General features: G+C 40.3%; 1 protein-coding gene across 12 annotated transcripts in view; it reads left to right on the plus strand.

Annotated features, from left to right (window-relative positions):
- The window catches only part of ryr2a (ryanodine receptor 2a (cardiac)), a 249,867-nt gene that overhangs the window by 16,688 nt on the left and 210,533 nt on the right, over positions 1-22,646 (plus strand). For 11 of the 12 annotated variants that reach the window (XR_009815903.2, XM_061967101.1, XM_061967103.1 and 8 more), the window contains exons 2-3: positions 15,721-15,840; positions 20,009-20,113. Coding sequence is in view for 11 of the 12 variants with exons in the window: in XM_061967101.1 (XP_061823085.1) it covers positions 15,721-15,840; positions 20,009-20,113 (225 nt within the window). In the remaining variant the exon portion in view is untranslated. The remainder of the gene's footprint in view (positions 1-15,720; positions 15,841-20,008; positions 20,114-22,646) is intronic. The other variant, XM_061967108.1, reaches the window with a different exon arrangement.

The raw sequence follows: 22,646 nt of genomic DNA on the forward strand, positions 1-22,646 counted from the left end.
AAAACATAGCATGGCACTGAGGATTGATGGAAAAAAACACCACTTTTGAGGCATCCACACTGAAGAATAGCTAAAATTAACGCAATCTGATAAATAGTATAACACATATTTTTAAATATATGTAAAAATAAAGTATAATTTTGACAACTATTGCTGTCACAATGTGTTCCTGTGCCTCCAGTACAGCTTGGCCAGTCAGGCGAACAGTTGCAGCACAAATGGCACTGGAGACAGTGGAGGAATGGTCCAACTTTGTGTCATGTGGCTGCTACTGTGTAGCCCTCATGTGTTGTAATAATAAATTAAGTAATAAAGCAAGAGTCAGTCTTTTTTATTTTTTATGCTATGATGTTTAAATTTAAAAAGATTTACAATCAAATATTACATAGTTTATACATGAAACTCTAATCTGGCTGTGAGCAGGCTAGTGTATTTTTTACATTTTGTTGTAAATTACACAAAATGTATTTATATTGGGGGTAATCAGAGTCAGTTTTAAGTATCATTGCAGTGACTATCTTTTTAAACTTGCTGAACACTACTCTCCTGTCCCTCTATCTTTTGGCCATGCACATCCGTCTTCTTTACCTTCTTCCTAAAATAGTACCACCATTTTTTGTGTGTGTTGTTCTTTGACTCCACAACAATGACAGGCTCACATACTTTATCTCACTCAACCCAGAAAGAGGCATCTCCTACTGTTTGACGGTGAAGTCTGATTGGACAGAGTGCAGATCTCAGGCACATGGCTAATTTTATCATGACTTGTGTATTTAGATGGGGAACAGGAATCGAACCCAGGACCTTCTTGCTGTGAGGCATCAGCACTAACTATTGCGGCACTGTGCATTCAGACCGCATGGAATGCCCCGGGATTTTGAATGCGCGGACATAGTTTCCGCACAGCAGCTGCAATAGAGCGCATACGAAAGCAATGGTTCTTGCCACCCTCCTCAAAACTGCTTACTGCCAGTGAGAGTGATACAGACCCTAACTAATTGTAAGTCTATGTATCATCCCAAAAGTTATGAAAATACTTTATGAAGGTTGAAAAGTTAGTTTGTGCTGCTTTAAAAGTGCAATTGTAATGTTGATTATGTGCATTTATTAGACAAAACGAATTTAGGTTGTGGCCATCAGCAAAATTGTTGATTATTATTAACTATTTTCCCTAACATAATCATTGAGGCGATACATTGTGTTTTATCTAATTACTTGATTAATCAAAAAAACTAAAACTTATTAACTTCTAAGTTACTAATATTTGCCCCCATGGCGGAAAATAAACTACATTTCTTACACCTATTGTTATCCCTGGAGGACGAGAACGAGATCAGCATGCAACACATCGAGTAAGAGAGAGCAGGAGGTGATAAAAAGACATGCTAATGAATTTAAATTAGTACACTTTAACAAAAATGTAGCTTGGACTTAGTTAGTTACAACAGAGTAACCAAATCTCAACAGGAAGTTAGCAAGTAGATTAATAAGAGTCTAGAGCAGGGTGGCCAAAGTGGGGCTTGTAGGGCCAACGAGTTGATTTGTTTGGCCCGCCAAAGTGGGACTTCCCAAATTTAATATATATTTATATTGACCTCTGTCAAGTTCACTCAATCATTGATGGAAAGTCTGCAAGGCTAACATCTGGCAAATATGGTGATCTCCACTACCTTAAATACTGTATATCAGTATGGGTGCAAACCCCTCACTCATGGTGCTGCTGTACGCTTAAATTTGCTGTGTTTGGCTTGTGGCCCATTGGCACATTTTTACTTTGTCCCTTGGAGGCAAAATGTCTGGGCACACCAAGTTTAGAGAGAGAATAATACATCAACTGCACCAAGTTTAAACAACGAAAAACCAGAAATGAAGCAATTTGGTATCACACACGTCAGCAGTAAGAGGAGCTTTTGTAACCTGTAACTTATTTTAACATGGTTTTATTATCATTTGTATGCAAAAATGGTATATATTGTTATCATAGCTGGCTACAATACAGTCCATGTTGAAATTTAAGGCCATTAAATACATCCAGTTCACATTGGCCTACTTACATAAATATGGGAAAGAAAAGTAGGATGAAGATGTTTTTCTCTCCATGACCTCAACTTAAAAACTTAGCTGCATGTATTTGTGTGCAACCAGTTTGAACAATAGGATTTGGGTAGATCATGAATGATATGTGGTGTTTTCAGAGCTGGTCAGATGCTATTTAAATTTATAGGGCCAACTAGCGCTGTCAGGTCATGGTTGCATTTCTGTAATTATTATGGTCTCCGAGGCCCAAAGTGGCATAGGTACCACATAATTTACTGGTCTAACTTAAGGTGTCCCATATAGGACCTCAGGGGAAACAGTACAGTAGACATGGCTGCTCTGATTCACGGACACATTCCGCTACAAAAGGTTTAGGTCATGGTAATTGCCTCATGATATTATTACACAATTGCCTATGCATTTGATGATTAGATTTTTTTTTACGTACAAACTGATGGATAACTTGCTTTAAAATCATAAGTCAAGGTGACTACCAGATATTCAAGTATTTGTTTTTATTTTAAAAATAATAATGCAGTAGATGATATAATATTTGTTTAAAATATATGCAATTTATTGCAGTACATACTTTTTTGTCAAAATTTCAAGAACAGACATTTAGTAAAAATGATTAATGATGCAAATTCTTTCAGGATTTGATGGGCCAGATCTGGCCTCTGGGCCTTGCGTTTGATACCTTTTTTTCCCCGAAATTATGTATCAGAAAGCTACAGAGCTGCTAACTCTCCTGGATTCTTTAAGAGCCCTCTGGAAATTACCATCATCTCACAGATACTGATGTTTTTGTGTGGATATGACATACTTGTCAATTTTGAAAATTAGAAATGAATATTGTGTGAATGTGTTTTGATTTTGATTGAAGAAGCATTTAATAAGATTATAAAAATTACTTACTATAAATTTAGAAACTTATCCTGAAAACAGTTATTGAGTTATTGAGTTGAATTATTACATGTATTTTTATTTGGTATGTCACCTGCAGTGGTGAGTGTTGTCATTTCTCAACAACTGGTGATAAATGGTAAAACATGTTTTTTTTTCATGTAACTAACTGTGCTGAAGCTATCGTCCTGTAGCGTAGAACCGAGTGCTCACACTAATAACACAATTCAGCCTTTCAGATGGCATTGATGTGTGGAATGGTAGGTGATTTATAATATGGTTCTGTCACGATTTAACAAACTGGCGGATCCAAAAGCAGACAAGAAGACAGATCCAAAGTCCAAGGGTTTTTATCTAAACAAACGAGGGATGAGAGAGAGGAGTAGTCAGCTGGAGTGGAGGTGTTAGGCAGGCATAATTGTAGTAGGTAGGCACTGAAGGCAGAGGAAAACAGGGGAAAGTCGAGGAGCAAAAACACCAGGAGCAAAAAAACATCAGATCAGCAAGATCATCAAAATATGCTAGGAAAACTTGCTAGAAGCGTTACCACTTGTAGAACTATGAAACGATCTGGCAGGGCCGCATGAGAAGACCAGGGCTTTTATAGAGTGGAGGTGATGCGAAGATGGCAGGCAGGTGAGTGAGATGATCAGCGACAGGTGTGCCAAACTTGGAAGCCAGGAACCAAAACTCCGCCCACACATAACCATACACAGACAGACAACACAAAGAAACCCAAGACACTGCAGGGACTGTGACAGGCTCAGCCTTTTACAAGTTGGTACTCCACTGGACAATTAGTTTTTGAGTATAGTCATTTGTCATTTATTTATGTTGTATTTGTTATTGTCTTATTATTCATGTTTTGTCTTATTTCTGCTTTCTCCCTCCTCTTTTTATAACGACTTCCCTGTCAGTAGTATTTGTATGGTGCTCTTGTAACTACATTGCTATTTGCCATGTGTTGTGTTTGTGTATTTTTTTAAGACTCATTCATTCTGGCTTACTTTTACTTATTTATACATTTGTACCTCTCTTTACTGGTTTGAAAGGAATTACAGTGTTATACCTCCTGATGTGAGTGGCGTCCATTTAAACTCAAGTTGAAACTGAAAGACATGGTTGGTTTCCCAATAAAGCATATTATAAACAGACCGGATTTGAACTACTGAAACATTTTAGGATAACCGCCGCAGTGGTGACATCCACAACTGCCACAACACATTAATTTATCGTCATTCAAATATTACAATTATAAAATAAACAAAACCATTCTCAAAATGACACTATAGCTGAAATTAAGGTAATGTAACTACAATCTTAACCAATGTGAACATAGTAGATTAAAGCATAAAATAAAATAGAAAAAACACAAAAAATTTAGAAACACACATATTTACAATGGACTTCAGGGTCCGCATTGTGCATTCAACCAATTGCAAGCTCTGCATGGAACTCTAACTACAAACCCCGTTTCCATATGAGTTGGGAAATTGTGTTAGATGTAAATATAAACGGAATACAATGATTTGCAAATCCCTTTCAACCCATATTCAGTTGAATATGCTACAAAGACAACATATTTGATGTTCAAACTCATAAACTTTATTTTTTTTTTTGCAAATAATAATTAACTTAGAATTTCATGGCTGCAACACGTGCCAAAGTAGTTGGGAAAGGGCATGTTCACCACTGTGTTACATGGCCTTTCCTTTTAACAACACTCAGTAAACGTTTGGGAACTAAGGAGACACATTTTTTAAGCTTCTCAGGTGGAATTCTTTCCCATTCTTGCTTGATGTACAACTTAAGTTGTTCAACAGTCCGGGGGTCTCCGTTGTGGTATTTTAGGCTTCATAATGCGCCACACATTTTCAATGGGAGACAGGTCTGGACTACAGGCAGGCCAGTCTAGTACCCGCACTCTTTTACTATGAAGCTACGTTGATGTAACACGTGGCTTGGCATTGTCTTGCTGAAATAAGCAGGGGCGTTCATGGTAACGTTGTTTGGATGGCAACATATGTTGCTCCAAAACCTGTATGTACCTTTCAGCATTAATGGCACCTTCACAGATGTGTAAGTTACCCATGTTTTGGGCACTAATACACCCCCATACCATCACAGATGCTGGCGTTTCAACTTTAACAATAAGCCGGATGGTTCTTTTCCTCTTTGGCCCTTAGGACACGACGTCCAGTTTCCAAAAAAAATTTGAAATGTGGACTCGTCAGACCACAGAACACTTTTTACTTTGTATCAGTCCATCTTAGATGAGCTCAGGCCCAGCGAAGCCGACGGCGTTTCTGGGTGTTGTTGATAAACGGTTTTCGCCTTGCATAGGAGAGTTTTAACTTGCACTTACAGAAGTAGCGACCAACTGTAGTTACTGACAGTGGGTTTCTGAAGTGTTCCTGAGCCCGTGTGGTCATATCCTTTACACACTGATGTCGCTTGTTGATGCAGTACAGCCTGAGGGATCGAAGGTCACAGGCTTAGCTGCTTACGTGCAGTGATTTCTCCAGATTCTCTCACCATAGATGGTGAAATCCCTAAATTCCTTGCGATAACTGGTTGAGAAAGGTTTTTCTTAAACTGTTCAACAATTTGCTCACACATTTGTTGACAAAGTGGTTACCCTCGCCCCATCCCTGTTTGTGAATGACTGAGCATTTCATGGAATCTACTTTTATACCCAATCATGTTCACCTGTGGGATGTTCCAAATAAGTGTTTGATGAGCATTCCTCAACTTTATGAGTATTTATTGCCACCTTTCCCAACTTCTTTGTCACGTGTGGCTGGCATCAAATTCTAAAGGTAATGATTATTTGCAAAAAAAAAAATGTTTATCAGTTTGAACATCAAATATGTTGTCTTTGTAGCATATTCAACTGAATATGGGTTGAAAATGATTTGCAAATCATTTTATTCCGTTTATATTTACATCTAGCAATTTCCCAACTCATATGGAAACAGGGTTTGTAAAAAGATGATAGTCAAGTTGACTTAAGTCTTTGCATACTACCATTTCATCGAGCGGATAATTTACAATGAAAGAAGGTATTGTGCGTCGATTCTGCCGCCATCTGCTGCAAACCACAACAGGAGCAGCTTATTGCTTGCACCTGCACTGATTGTACCAGCGGCAGCCAATCCAGAAGGTGCTTAAAGTCAGCTGACACGTCATCTTTAAACACTGTCATGTGTGACGTGGGTTACACCTGATTTGCTATCGCGACATCCAGTGGACACATTTAGAACAGCAGTTTCTTCCATCAAAAAAATTGGGCTCATTTTTATATTTAGTAAACCTGTTCGTGGGCCTGATCTCCGCGGGACGTACGTTTCACATACTTTAATTATTGTGCTTATTATACACCAGCGATTTAATTGTATCATCATCCTACTGTTGTTGTGTTTATTTTTACCAAATTTGGAGATTTTGAAATTACCATGTAATATCGCTAATGCTAATATTAGACTGTTTATGGCAAATCCATTGTAAATTAGACTCAAGCTAGCACATTTTGGAAGAATGGAGCCTTACTTTACATGGGAGCGTTTTCTACCAAGCATACTTGCTTTGTTGGTGTTGAAAATTGCAACATTACTTTCCCTCAAATACTACATAATCCAGCTCAGAGAGGCAGTACATTAAATCCATATGAAGTGTTTTTTTTGTTTTGTTCTCTCTTAATCCCTATATATAGCCCCTGCACCAACTTTGTTGAAAATGATTACACTTGCTGCAGTAACAATCATATGAACACTAATTTTATTGACAACCTTTGCCGGTTTGTCGATAAGAATTCTCTAAAAGTCCTTTGGATAAGCTTGTATTTTTGCAACCTCTCTTTAATTCTCATGCAGCCCAATTACAACGTGAATTATGTCTTAAAATGGTCTTATCACAATATTACATTTTTCTACTCCAGAATTTTGTGAAGCAGCAAATATTGTGCCCTTAGTGTTATAAATGACCTATGAGTTCAAAAGTTTAACTCCAGACAAATGTTACGCTACATCACAAAACTGTTAAATTTCATTCATAATAGTATTTGATTGTATGTAACACATTATTCATTATTAGCATGATCCTTCTTTGCTGAGAAATCACATTTTGACTCAAGGTGCCAAAAATAATTCCTACTTGCAAAAAAGATCAATACAGAGTAACAAATATATTTTTTTGATCAAATTAACTTATATTGTAATTTAATGTACTTAAATAAAATAAATTAAAGAGATTGAGTTAATGATTTATTTTGTATGCAGTATTCTCTGGTTATGAAGCGAAATGTTGTTCTCTGTTTTTTTGTCCTCTGCTTTGATTACATCATCAGTGACGCATCCCTTCGTCTACACTGACTTTGCCAAGCTTTTAAACCGTCCTCCACTGACCTGCACACTGCCGTTTTGTGTGTCTTTCAAATCCCTGAACACAGCACACACTCACAGGACCTGGATGAATGGGTGCAATTTGTACTGTTTTGGTACAGAATTGTGGGACTTTGAGTACATTGCATATTTGTATGAATTGAATTTAGGACACTGATAAAATTCTTTAATGTTTTTGCTGCTACTGTTTGATACACTGTTGAGTAAGATTATGCATAATTACGGTTTATTACTAACTATATTGTGCTAATTTTCATTGTCAATATGGCTTTTATGTGTGTCAATGTTACAATTTCATGACATATTTATGTACATACACTATGTTTACAGTGGGGCGAAATAATTATATATTAACCAACTAATTTTGTAAGGTATTCAGTTACAAGTAGATGAATAGTGCAAAGGGTAGGTTTATTTTATCACAGAATAGAATAGATATTGTAATTCAATTGTCCTATCACGTTAATGCATGTTGATGACGCAACTTAGCTGTGACGCGCAAAAATCAGAGCAACATTAGCATTGTTAGTGTAATGCAGCGTTCTAACCGAGGCCCGCGGAGTCTGATGCTCATTTTAGAAGTTTATTGCCAACCTAAACAAGCCACATCAGTGCTCAATTCTAACACCATATTCCTAATCTCGCACACAGCCCTCTCCATAGCAGCAACAACCCCACTTCCTCATTATCCATCAATCACAATCACGAACACCAGAATTCTGAACATCAACATTAGGGTTGGGCATCCTTTAAATTTAGATAATTCCGGTTCCCATTCCAGTTTCGATTCTGATTCGTTCCGATTTAAGTTCAGAGTCTTTTTAGAGGCGATGACAAAAATCGACTTTGCAGTTCTCACAGAGCTATTTTAATCCAGTGTATAAATAGAGATCCTTTGAATAGAATATAATAGAATGCCTTTTATTGTCACTATACACAGATACAATGAGATTAAAAGCAACTCCAGTATCAGTGCGACAGTCAATAAATATGCAAAACAAAGAAAGGAAAGAAAAGAAAAATAGTACAAAATGAGGTAAATTGCACAGTCCAGTCCTGAGAACGAATGTTCTGAATGTGTTGTTTAAATATTAGATATTATACTATATACATGTATACAGAAGCATTCAGACTGTGGGTGGAAATTAAAAATTGCACACAAAGAGGTGCTAAACTATAAAATCAGTGCCTATGAGAGTTCACCGTGGTTATGGCTTTAGGGAAAAAACTGTTCTTGAGTCTGTTTATCTTAGACCTGATGACCCTGTAGCGCTAAGTACAGCAGGTCAAACAAGTCAAAGCCAGGGTGGGAGCTGTCCTTGATAATGTTGGTAGCTCTGCTGAGGCAGCGGGAGGTGTAAGGCATACTTGCCAACCCTCCCGGATTTTCCGGGAGACTCCCGAAATTCAGCGCCTCTCCCGAAAACCTCCCGGGACAAATTTTCTCCTGAAATTCAGGCGGAGCTGGAGGCCACGCCCCCTCCAGCTCCATGCAGACCTGAGTGACGTGTTGACAGCCTGTTGTACATGCATATGTGACCCACCCATAATGTGTCACATTTTTGTGTTAATTTATTTATTTTATTTTGTGGTTTGAATTCGTTTTTGGAGCTGTCATTACACATTTATCAGTATTCACATTGGTCAGTAGGGGGCAGTAGGGCGTTTCTTCCCAATTGAATGCTATCACCTGCAGACCGGAAGTGTCTTGTCATTCTGATGAGCGCAACCAGTCTGTGAACAATTGAAACGTCCTGTGTGCTTTTTCCTCCTGTATAACACGTTAGTTTTGGTGAATCAACTCACTGAATAATATCCATGTGATCTTTATAAGTTTAAGTACACATTCTGATGGTGGAGCCTAACTCTAAAGTGTTTGTGAGTTGTAGTTTGTATTTGTGAATGAATCCAGTGTACAGCTGCAGTAATCAATACAAAAAGGCGACGTGAGTGCGCAATGTTTATATAGGAACTTCTGATCCTAATTCAGACTCCCAAATTAGAGCTCCCGTTTTCTTATTGATTTTATAATGTATATTTGTATAATGTGTGTGTTCTGAAATAGTGACAGAGAATAGAACAAGGATGGACAATTCAACCCTTAACTCAACAATGAGTAGAGGAGTGTTATGTGTGTGTATATGTGTAAATAAATGAACACTGAAATTCAAGTATTTCTTTTATTTATATATATATATATATATATATATATATATATAGCTAGAATTCACTGAAAGTCTAGTATTTCTTATATATATATATATATATATATCTTAACCACGCCCCCCGCCCCCACCCCCCACCTCCCGAAATCTGAGGTCTCAAGGTTGGCAAGTATGGTGTAAGGAGAAGGCAGCCGATGATCCGCTGTGCTGCCTTTACCACTCTCTGGAGCCTCTCCTTGTCTGCAACGGGGCAGCTGCCGTACCATGCTGTGATGCAGTATGTCAGCAGGCTCTCAATGAATGAGCGGTAGAAGGTCAGCAGCAGGTTGGAGTCCAGGTTGTACTTCTTGAGGACTCTCAGGAAGTGCAGCCGCTTCTGAGCCTTCTTAGTGATGGCAGTAGTGTTCTCTGACCAGGAGATGTTGTCAGAGATAAGGACGCCAAGAGACCAGAAGGTGTGGACCCTCTCCACACACTCACCCTTGATGTAGAGGGGGGCTAGGTCAGTGCTGTATTTCCTGAAGTCGACGACGATCTCCTTGGTTTTCTTGGTGTTCAGAGCAAGTTTGTTCTCTGAGCACCAGTCTGCCAACTTCCGGACCTCCTCTCTGTAGGCTCCCTCATCCCCCTTTGAGATGAGTCCGACCACCGTAGTGTCGTCCGCAAACTTCACTATGAGGTTGTTGTTGTGGGTCGGACTGCAGTCGAAGGAGTAGAGGCAGTACAGAAGAGGGCTCAGCACACAGCCCTGTTGGGAGCCGGTATTCAACGTGCGGGTGGAGGAGTGGTGGGGGCCGAGTCGCACAGTCTGGGGCCGGTTGGAGAGAAAGTCCTTAATCCAGGCACAAGTGAGGAGGGGGGGGGGAGCCGAGAGTGTTCAGTTTTGTAATGAGGATGTCCGGTAGTATTGTATTAAATGCAGAACTGTAATGCACAAAGAGCATCCGGATGTAGTTCTGCTGTTGCTCCAGGTGGTGTAGAGCAAAGTGGAGAGCCACAGTGATGGCATCCTCAGTGGATCTGTTCGCCCGATATATGAACTTGTAGCGGTCGAAATGCTGGGGGAGATAGTTCTTGATGTGCTGTAGAACCAGCTTCTCGAAGCTTTACCGGGCGGTAACCATTCAGGGTGGTGATGGGAGACTTCTTCGGCACCGGGATTATTATTGCTGATTTCAGGCAGCACGAGATGACTGCCTGGACCAGGGAGAGATTGAAGATCCTAGTAAAGGTGGAGGTGAGCTGGTGGGCGCATGCTCTGAGCACCCTGCCAGGAACTCCGTCTGGGCCAGCAGCTTTCCTGGGGTTCACTGTCAGGAGACCCCCTCTGACATCATGCTCCTGTACAGTCAGGGCTGGAACAGATGAGTGCTGCTGTGGTGTCTTGAAGCGAGCAAAGAAGCTATTTAGCTCCTCTGCTGTTGATACACCACATCACCAACTTCAGAGGCTGTGATGTATGCCCCGCCAGACATCTCGCGAGTTGTTGCTGGACAGGTGGGACTCTATACCCATCCTGTGGTCCGCCTTAGTTTTTTTAATTCCTTTCCTCAGGCCAGCTCGAGCAGCCCTGTACAGAGCTCTGTCACCTGACCTGAAAGCAGCGTCGCGGGCCTGAGGAGTGAGCAGACCTGGCTGGTCATGCAGGGTTTCTGGTTAGGGAAAACCCAGATGATTTTATCGACAGTCACATTCCCAAAGCAGAACTTGATATAGTCCAGTACCGTTCCTGTGTAAGTCTCCAGATCCTGGTGTTCAAATAAGTCCCAGTCTGTACAGCTAAAACAGTGCTGTAGGTAAGAATGAAGTAGAAAAACAATAAAGAATAGTACTGAAGAGAAGAACCGTTAGCCGCCATCTTGGAAATATGAATGTTTTGAATTTTTTTCTACAAACACTTTCACAAAATTTTGACTTTTTTCCTGGAAACCTCAGACCACAGCGAGAATGAACTGTGTAGAATGAATGACATGGATCAAAGCACACACATGAATTATGTGATCGTTATTGAGCTTCAAACTAAAGCTCGGCCAATGCTAAGGCTTTCACAATAGGACAACCACAAGTGGATATTACTTGGTGGCCAACTTTCTGCAATCAAAACAGGTAGAGGTGGATGTAAACAACATAAATACATGCATTCCACCATAAGAAGAAATAACGTCATCTGTCATCATCATAAAGTTCACCAACAGGAAATACAAAAGCGCTGCTGAAGCAGAAAATTTAGCTGAAAGGGGCAAACATCTGCGACAGGAGGCAGCCAAAGTACTTGTCATTGAAAACATTAAGTAAATGGTAAAATATTAAAGATCATATCAACTGGATTGTACACAGAAACAATAAAAGCCAATTTCAACATCAAGCAATAATTGAGCCAACTTAAAGGAATCGCTATCTCAAAACTTGAATTGAGGCTGAGAAGAAATAAGATTTTTAGATGGAAGGATATAAACTGAATTAACAATAGAATAAGAAGATGGAGGAAGATGAAAATATTGAGAAAGCTGAACTACATAGCGGTACAGTATATGCCAGCTGAAATGTATAATACCATAGAATGTGTTTATATGTATCCTTTATTTAACCACGTAAACCACATTGGGGTTAAAAAAATCAAATTTGTGACACAACACAATAAAACATCTGATAAAACTTTTTCAGCACGAAATACAATATTTACAATCAATAGTTTTAACGGCTTCAAAACATTAATCCACATTGACCAAGCACATTGATATCATGTTTCTTTAAAATAGTTTATTAATTATCCTAAAGTATCATGTTCAGATACAGTACATCTAAGTCATTCTGCAGGTCATAAGGTACATAGTGCAGTATATTGAAACTCTGTTCTGACACCAGACACCTCCATCATTATGTATTTCTGTGAATACACAATTTATTTTTTAATGAAATAGGCTAATAAAAAGGCTACAGAAACATTAAACATTAATTTAAAGACAAATATGTGTGTCTTTAGTTATTAGTATCGACATACATTTTTTTCTTGTTACTGACCTTTATGCTCTGTTTTTCCATTCTTGTAATTTTTTTTGTTTATTTTATATCAACAGTGTGCCATGAGTCCATGGAAATGGGTCATTTTAATAAAAATGTTATGACTCAGCTTGTATCATGACTGAAGTAACACATATATTTACATATTGTGAAGTTTTTTACAATTCCCAGCCCTAATGTCCAAGCTCTATTTCTCAACACTCATGATATGTTGGGTTGCTTATGAAGGTTTTCGGCGATGGTTTGCGGTGGTAATGCACACTCTCTGGACATGTGGAGGCAGATCTCCACTCGCGCAGCAAGTACTTCACTTTTTGGGACTACTTGAATTGCACGTTTCAAGACACACTCCGTTTTTACTTTTAATGTGTACCTCTACTCGCTATATATAGCAGAATTGGCCCACGATTTGGCCCACTCTTCCGCTAAGTATTATTCTCTGGAAAACCTGGAGCCTCATGTATTAAAACATATTGCTGGGTATTGTGGCCAAACAGCTCAATTTTTTTTTCTTCTGACCAGAGAACTTTCCTCCAGATGAAACAAACATTTAGTATTGGGCAGTCTTGGGTATTTAAATTACACCCCACACAGCCAGGTTGCATCTTCAAGTTAAACTCGTCTCATCTTATCTCGCGGGCCACATTGAAAATGCCGGGCTGGGATTTGGACACCACTGATTTAGAGAGACCTTGATTTGAAACGTGCGGTGCCTCAAGCCAACTTCATGCTTTACGTACACACATGCCTACAGGCTGTGGTTACGTTGTTGACACGCAGACGTGGTTAGACTTGATTTCATCAATTACCTCAATTACAAGATTGAGGCAAGGACACAAAATTAACTTTTTTGCCAATGCAATTAATGCTTCATATTCATATTTTTATTCGTAAGGGCTTCTATTAATTTATGTCGACGATTATTTTGCCACCCATTGCTGTCACAATGTGTTTCTGTGACTCCAACACAGCCAGTCTGGCGGGTAGCAGCAGCAACAGCCGGCGGCGGCACACTGGCACCTCTGAGACCGGTGATGGTGGAGGGCTGGGCCTACTCTGTCACGTACTACTGTGACAGCAACTCCTCTCCTGGGTTGTGATAATACATTGAGTAATCAGACAAGAGTCAAAGTATTTTGAATACTTTGTGATATGCTGGCATGTTTACATATAAAAGATTGCAAAAATAATATATCGCAATTTTTTATTTAACCTTTTATTTAACCAGGAAAGTCCCATTGAGATTATTAAAAAAAACTGTTTTTCGAAGGACTCTTGGCCAAGAGGCAGCAAAAGATACAGTTACATAAAAATACATGTCATACACATTAAGGAAAACAGTTATAATTTTAAAAACGTCTACTCAAGTGCTCTCAATCTGGACTTATAAGTGTTCAATGAAATAAGTTCAGTTAATTTCCAGTAATTTTTCAACATGTTCCATGTAAAAAGAGCAGAGTAAACAAAAGCCTCTTTCCCCAGTTCTGTGTGGGCAAATGGAACAGTGAGCAACAAATGATCATTCGAACGCAAACAATAAGAGTCTACACTCCTCCGTGTGAATAAATTACAAATATAGGAGGGCAGTAGACCCAGCATTGCCTCATAAATAAAAGTACAGCAATGACCTATCCTCCTGGAGGACAAAGAAGGCCATCCCACTTGAGAATACAGCTCACAATGATGGGTCAAGGCCCTACAGGTAGTTATGAAGCACGATATACAGTGTCAATCCTATGTAGACATTGAGCGGAGGCATTCATGTACAACAGGTCTCCATAGTCTAAAACGGATAAATATGTTGCAGTGACAAGGGGCTTTTTTGCTTCAAAAGAAAAACAGATATTATTTCAAAAGAAAAAGCCCAATTTGAGTTTAAGTTTTTTCACAAGATTGTCTATATGGGGCTTGAAAGTCAGGGAGTTATCCAGCAAATTACCAAGATATTTGTAAGTGTGAATCACCTCTATGACATTTACCTCAAGAGTGGACACTAAGGGGATAGTTTGAGGAACATTCTTAATGTTTGAAAACGACATTAGTTTTGTCTTTTCAGCATTGAGTACTAGTTTTAGCTGCAGACATGTGTGCTGGATCACGTCAACAGCTTTCTGCAAAGATTCCACAGCTTTAATAGGGTTCAAACCAAAACAGTAAATTATTATCATCAGCGTAAACATTTATTTTAGCGTCAGACACATTTTGTCCTAATTCATTAATATACATGATGAACAGGATGGGTCATAATAATAATATTGAATAATATTGAACCCTGTGGCACCCACGTCACATTTAATGCACTAGCTCCTGTCACTCAAATAATACATATTTTTCACATGAAACCTTAATCTGGCTGTGAGCAGGCCACTGTATGAACACATTTTGTTGTAAATTACACAGATTATATTTATATTGGAGGTAATCGAAGTCACCCACTCTTCTAAAGTTTTACGTATCATTGCAGCGACTATCTTTTCAAACGCTTGTCTGTTTTGGCGATGCACATCATTCTTTGTCACCTTCTTCCTTTTTTTCGGCCTGTCCGCGGTGTCCGGAGCCCACAGCATTCTTACAATTTAAACTCTCTTTTGATTGCCCGAATCACGAGAAATAAGCACCTCCGGTCTAGAGAGGACCCACACTTTCACCCTTGGATAAAAACAAACAGGTTAAGTTGTTGAGAAACCACCAAGTCTTAAATCTGCCATGCCATTGACCACATCAGAACTGCAGATTGCGATACCATCAGTTAAATTTGTACTTAAATGCAAGTTATTTGGATGTGTTGCCACGTTGCCAAATTAAAAAGACCCAAGCTGTCCCCCTTACGTAAAATGTAATACGGATGCTCAGGAACAACACAGACACCACCAAAGCTTGATTAGCCTGCAATAAAGTAAAAATTGCTAGAACACCGATGTCTCTGTCAGTTTTGCATCGTCGTTCACTAAAAGGGTGCAGACTCATAAAGAAGCCCGTATTCATTAAGTATTAGTCAAATGCTAATACTTGACAAAGGTTTGGTGGTAAAATGAGATGCTTTTGGAATAGATAAAGCAAGCTACCATTAAGCCTTACTAAAGCCTTGACCTCAACCCTTTTGGTGATCAATCGATTTAAACCAACTGACTTTTCCTGAGCTTGGCCTTTGATTTGAGATCTGATTTAATGCATTGTTTTATGTGTGTTTTTAGAATGATGAGGTGGTTCTACAGTGCTCGGCCACAATCCATAAGGAACAACAGAAATTCTGCCTGGCAGCTGAAGGCTTCGGAAACAGGCTGTGCTTCCTTGAATCCATCTCAAACTCAAAGGTACTGATTTAACCATGCTGTAACCCCAACAGATTTAATTGTAAAGCCAAACTGTCAGCTCAGTTACCAAACTTTTATCAATAAAAGTATAACTGTACTGTAAAACTAAATATGGTATGCTTAATTGGAAACAGTATATTATATTTTATAAATAAAACATTGTTTTACCATAAATTACTAAGAAAAAATATCAATGATGAATCTGTCCACGTTATAAGCTGACATTGTGTTTAATATCAATTTGTAATGCACTTTAGTAGCAATGATAGCCAATAACTAAATACAGTCTAGTTCAGTAAAATATACTATTGCAACATTTGAGTTAATCTAATCTGTTGCCAAAATTGTCCTGCCAAAATAATATTTACAGTATATAACGTATACTATACAACTGTGAACATTACATATTTTAAACCAAAGTGTTACTTTTGATAAACTATGAAAACATGTTTTTATTGGACAGATGAAACAATTACTTGTTAATTCGGCTCACAAATAGGTTAAGATCTTGAGAACAAATATTGTACATAACATGTATACTCGACTAGTTGACTACTGAAAAATTGTATAAGTGTCCACACTTAAAGGGGAACTTAATTTTTGGGGGAATTTTCAAAACCCCAATGTGAACACAGGTTTTTGTCCATTGTATTCTAAATGTTTAAAGACTGCAAGACTACAATGCATGTAATGGGGATTCATCTAGTCCATCTAAAAAGCCCTCTAATGACCTCCAAAAATTTCCAGCAACGTTTTATACGTATGCTGTAAGTATTAATGTAATGTAGTAACAGGTATTTTCATGATAACATGTAATATTTACAGTATTTTGATAATTTTAAACAATACCATGACTTCTTTACTGGGCTGATTGATTTCATAGAGAGCCTAGCAGCGATCATTATCAATCAACAATTATCACTAATCATGGCTAACTTCATGAGAGCAAAGCCGACTACTTTAGGACAAATTATAATCCAGAACCTTATCATTTTTAGCCTGAATATACGGAAGATGAACTAAAAGTTTTAGAAATTGGGTGCTAAGCAGATTCAGCTCTAGTCATACAATACATGTAGCACTAGTGCTAAGTGCTAAACAAGAAATATGAAATACCAACATAATAAAACAATCACTTAGTGTACATTGTCCGCTCTCACTGGGATACAGACTGATGGGATGTTTATATCTTTCAGCACAAGTCTTGTGCTCCCTGTTTAGATGATCCATTCATTATAATCCTCATTCTGCAGGTAAAAATGCTTTGAGGAAACAAGCATCCTGCCGTGTCTTCCTCGTGACGTCTTCGGGTCTAAATAGATTCCTTATGGCCACAGCCTTCTACGATACAGATGTGAGACATGATTTACAAACGAGCAAAAAACCTTTTTAAATTCAGAAAGAATTGAGCAGCAACGAGGTAGCTCAATAACTAGCTTACCTCCCGCTACTGGCTGGAGGAGCCGTGTCTGTGTCTCTGTTAGCAGGGCTGTGTCTTTCTAAAAGTAGGTCCTCACCAATAGCTCTTCAATAACAGTGTCGCTATAGCTTGGTTATAAGTTGTATTCACCTGACGTCACGTCCGCCTCATTAACTATGCGAGACTCAAAGTGGTGGTCCTGTGAATGTTTGTTGTCAAAGCGTTCTGGCCACCATTGAGCTTTTCTCCAGGAAAAAAGCCCCATGCTTGCATTGTTTTTGGCTGCTTGAACCGTTCAAATCTAAAAAGGATAAACATTTCTTCAGAGTTCCTCGAGAGGTAATCAAGAAGGGGCGAAATAGTGCAAGATTTTACGAAACGACGACGAGAAAAATGACACTCGAATAGCACTGCGGTCCAAGGGAGCAGAGTCGAAGAACGCACAAGTTTGCAGCGATCACCTGTTAAAGGTTTGTTTGATATACTGTTAACATTTTGTATTTTCCATTGTAACTATAGCATAGTAATTTTATGTAACCAAGCGAGAGACACACAAATAAATTAATGTGTACACTCGGCGCCAGCTGACAGCTTGTGTCACACAGATCGCTCAATATTCCAAATTAAACACTCACCAGTTCTCTTGTTCCATAAATCCAACATTTGTGCACCTTTTGTTCACAAAGGTGCAGTATTTGCTTTATTTGCACAACAGCTGTCAGTGTGCAAGCAGCAGCAACAGACAGTGATAACAAGTTACATAAAATTAACTGGTTAACGCTCTTGAAGTACTGTCTTGATATTATTTGTTTTATTTATTTATCTTGTTTCGGAGTTCTTAAAACACACAACAGTGCATAACAATAGTGAATTATCGAAGTATTGAGTGCTATGTACTCGCAGTTTGTTTACAAAGAGGCGTCCTCGCAAGAAGCAAAGTTAAATCGTGAAATGCAATATTATCCGAACAAAAACAATGCATGATTTTTCCGGGAAATTCTTGATACCAATTTCCTTGACCCAGCCACACACAAACAAGTTGTAGGTCTCCATGTCTCCAGCATCTGTTTTGTTGTGTGGAATGATAGTTCGACATGTCTGGAAACTCCACCGCGGGTTAATGCTGGAAGTGTAATAGGATAATTACAAGCTATAGACACTCCAATTACTTTTGTACAATGGTCAAAAAACCTAACGAAAAATCTAAGCTTATCGTGTTTGAAAGTAGAGCTGCTGTTATGGCATACTGGGAAAGGAGACGGCACGACAACAGGATATCAAGCTCAACAGGTTTATTGCGTGCTTGATGAGTGAATGGGGTGTGTATGCTACTATGTGTTTGCATGAGAAACTATGTGTGTGAATTTAACCATATGAATACCGTAAGGTTTGTTGAGGTGCGTGTTGAATGAAAAGCGTCCAAGTCCAAAGGGAATGATCCAAGAGGAGGTCCAAGGTCCAAGCGGGGTCGGGGGCAGGAGGGCGAAATCCGGAAGTCCAAAACTGGGTCAAGGATCGGGAGAGCAAGCCGAGTCCGGGAGGGAAATATGGCAGCGGAGATATACAGCGAGGCTGAGACACGGGCACTGTGGGGGAAACGAAAGACAACACTGGGATCAGGAAATGAGGCACAAGCAAATAGGCAAACGAGCGAGAGCTGAAGGGAAGTCAGAGACGTGAAGGTTACTACGAGCAGAGCAACGTTCCGACGACGATGAGTCAGCGTCGAAGGTTCTTATACTGTCGTCCCTCATCAAATCCAGGTGCGTTGGGTGTTGATTGCCTCCGGCTGCGGCGGAGTGTGGGCGCGGTCTGCGTGATGAGCGCGGGGGCGTGTCTGGTGCTCACAGCGGAGCTTCTGAGCGCCGCCGCAGAAGAGGGAAGCACGGAACGCGTGTGCGCCGTAACAGCTGCACGTTTAATCGACATCGAGGAGGAGAAACATCTTTTTTTGATAGCGTATATGTGTCGATTCTATTGCATGTTTTGATTGTTTTCCTTGTATCTGCTTTTAGTGGTAAGATCTAGGCCCCTTGCATACTCAGATAGTTTGCACACTGTTTGCTGCAGTAGCCATGTTGGTTTGGTGGACCACCACTTCGTTCACTTCCGTTCAAAAGTCATGTGACTGAATACAACCGTATTGGGTTCATACAATTGCCAGGTCACAACATGTAAATAGAACATTGTTGGCAGTTTTTGTAAATTTTTAGAGGGCTTTATCGGCTGAATAGATGACTCCTAATTACTACCTAACTAACAAAGCTTACCTGCATTGTTATCACCTCTTAATAGCAGTTTTTTACAATTTCAAAAACAATGCGAAGAGAAAGACATGCGTGTTGTCACGCATAAGGATTGTGAATGATGGGGAAACCTTCCAAAAGTGCAGTGCAGTTTCCCATTAAGAATTCTCATGCCTCACTTACATCAGTTAGTTAATGAAAACAGGCAAGATCATTTCTGCTGATAGAAAAATCGAGAAGAAAAAAAGAGTGAAGATAGTCATATGATTACAGCTGAAATGCTTAAATTATGTCAGGAGCACAGAGCAGGGTATCTCATAGAGGAAACTGGAACAGGTGTAGTCCATTTTGACAACAATCCTTTCTGAACAGGTCGAGAAAGAAACATTTTATACTGACACTAAACATTTGCTTCTAGGTGCAATGCATCAATGCGTTTTAATATTGTAGTTTTGTTGACATTTTTCTGAGCATTTGATTGCTCAAATTCCTGCTGTTTCAGAATGTACCTCCAGATCTTTCTATCTGCACTTTCGTGTTGGAGCAGTCACTGTCTGTTCGAGCCCTTCAGGAGATGCTGGCAACTACTGAGGAGAAGAATGAGGGCGTGAGTAGAAACACATGCACACGTTCACCCTCACACACACACTATTTCCAAATATTGTACAATGATTTTATGTACGATTACATAACATCATCATCCAACTATACATCTATCCATTTTCTACCGCTTGTCCCTCTCGTGGGAGAAAATCCACACAGTCACGAGGACAACATTCTAACTCTGCTCAGAATGTCGGTGAAAGGTGTCTTGTTGTCGAGGTGGAAATAGATTTGCAGATTAGGAAAACTCATTAGGTCTGTATGGTTGTGAATAGAGAGACAGAAAGAAGGAGTCAGGAATATGGTTCCACATGAGAGGAGCTTGACAACTGAAGGCTCTAAGACAACTGAAGTTTGTGTGGGAACATTTTGTATCAGCTGAAGGTTTTTTAAAGACTTGCTGGAGCAACAAATTAGTTTTTACAGTAGAATAACTTTAATAAACGACTTTTTCACTTTCCTACCTTCAGGGTACTCAAGCGCTTTTGACACTGTTACTTCATTCATCTACTGATGTAACAGGGGGTCTTGCTTTACTTGAGGATTGCTTCCACAACCACCTGGTTTGGGAGGCGGCCACTCTATCACCTGTGCCATGCCGCCGAATGCAGCCGCTTCTTTATAAGTGAAAAAACACTTGTTATATTTTAAAGGATACATCCTGAGCCAAGATTGCTCACTGTGCTTCTTGAGGCGACCGCATCTTTAAGATACTGTAGGCAAAGTTTGTCGTAGAAATCTTTTGGTTTTAAGGACTTTTAAAAGCACATGCTCGTCTCACTCTCACTCTGCAACATCGCGTGGACATCGGGGGCGGTACCTCTGGATTGGCAGACCGGGGTGGTGGTTCCTCTCTTTAAGAAGGGGAACCGGAGGGTGTGTTCCAACTATCGTGGGATCACACTCCTCAGCCTTCCCGGTAAAGTCTATTCAGGTGTACTGGAGAGGAGGCTACGCCGGATAGTCGAACCTCGGATTCAGGAGGAACAGTGTGGTTTTCGTCCTGGTCGTGGAACTGTGGACCAGCTCTATACTCTCGGCAGGGTCCTTGAGGGTGCATGGGAGTTTGCCCAACCAGTCTACATGTGCTTTGTGGACTTGGAGAAGGCATTCGACCGTGTACCCCGGGAAGTCCTGTGGGGAGTGCTCAGAGAGTATGGGGTAACGGACTGTCTTATTGTGGCAGTTCGCTCCCTGTATAATCAGTGTCAGAGCCTGGTCCGCATTGCCGGCAGTAAGTCGGACACGTTTCCAGTGAGGGTTGGACTCCGCCAAGGCTGCCCTTTGTCACCGATTCTGTTCATAACCTTTATGGACAGAATTTCTAGGCGCAGTCAGGGCGTTGAGGGTATCTGGTTTGGTGGCTGCAGGATTAGGTCTCTGCTATTTGCAGATGATGTGGTCCTGATGGCTTCCTCCGGCCAAGATCTTCAGCTCTCACTGGATCGGTTCGCAGCCGAGTGTGAAGCGACTGGGATAGGAATCAGCACCTCCAAGTCCGAGTCCATGGTTCTCTCCCGGAAAAGGGTGGAGTGCCATCTCCGGGTTGGGGAGGAGATCTTGCCCCAAGTGGAGGAGTTCAAGTACCTCGGAGTCTTGTTCACGAGTGGGGGAAGAGTGGATCGTGAGATCGACAGGCGGATCGGTGCGGCGTCTTCAGTAATGCGGACGCTGTATCGATCCGTTGTGGTGAAGAAGGAGCTGAGCCGGAAGGCAAAGCTCTCAATTTACCGGTCGATCTACGTTCCCATCCTCACCTATGGTCATGAGCTTTGGGTCATGACCGAAAGGACAAGATCACGGGTACAAGCGGCCGAAATGAGTTTCCTCCGCCGAGTGGCGGGGCTCTCCCTTAGAGATAGGGTGAGAAGCTCTGTCATTCGGGGGGAGCTCAAAGTAAAGCCACTGCTCCTCCACATCGAGAGGAGCCAGATGAGGTGGTTCGAGCATCTGGTCAGGATGCCACCCGAACGCCTCCCTAGGAAGGTGTTTCGGGCACGTCCGACCGGTAGGAGGCCACGGGGAAGACCCAGGACACGCTGGGAAGACTATCTCTCCCGGCTGGCCTCGGAACGCCTCGGGATCCCCCGGGAGGAGCTGGACGAAGTGGCTGGGGAGAGGGAAGTCTGGGCTTCCCTGTTTAAGCTGCTGCCCCCGCGACCCGACCTCGGATAAGCGGAAGATGGATGGATGGATGGATGGATGGATGCTTGTCTCAGCAAGTTCACTTGTTTTTGACATTTGTCCATTTACAGGAAGGGCTTGTGGTTTGACCTTTTCTAAATTTGATTTTGCTGAGCTTTTAGGCTGACTGTTGTTGCGTTACGTGATTATTGACGATGACGATCAATTAATCAATACACCGATATATAGGCCTGGCTGATAATACATTTTGCTGGACTATATATTGTCCCACAAATTATTGTCGATAAGCAATATTCTTATAGGCATTATTTTGAGACAAAATTAAGCACAAATTTAATTATAATACATAATATTAATGAAAGTATTGCTTTCAAATAGGACTGCACGATTTT

This window comes from Nerophis lumbriciformis, linkage group LG11 (genome assembly GCF_033978685.3).
Source record: "Nerophis lumbriciformis linkage group LG11, RoL_Nlum_v2.1, whole genome shotgun sequence".
Lineage (NCBI taxonomy): Eukaryota > Metazoa > Chordata > Actinopteri > Syngnathiformes > Syngnathidae > Nerophis > Nerophis lumbriciformis.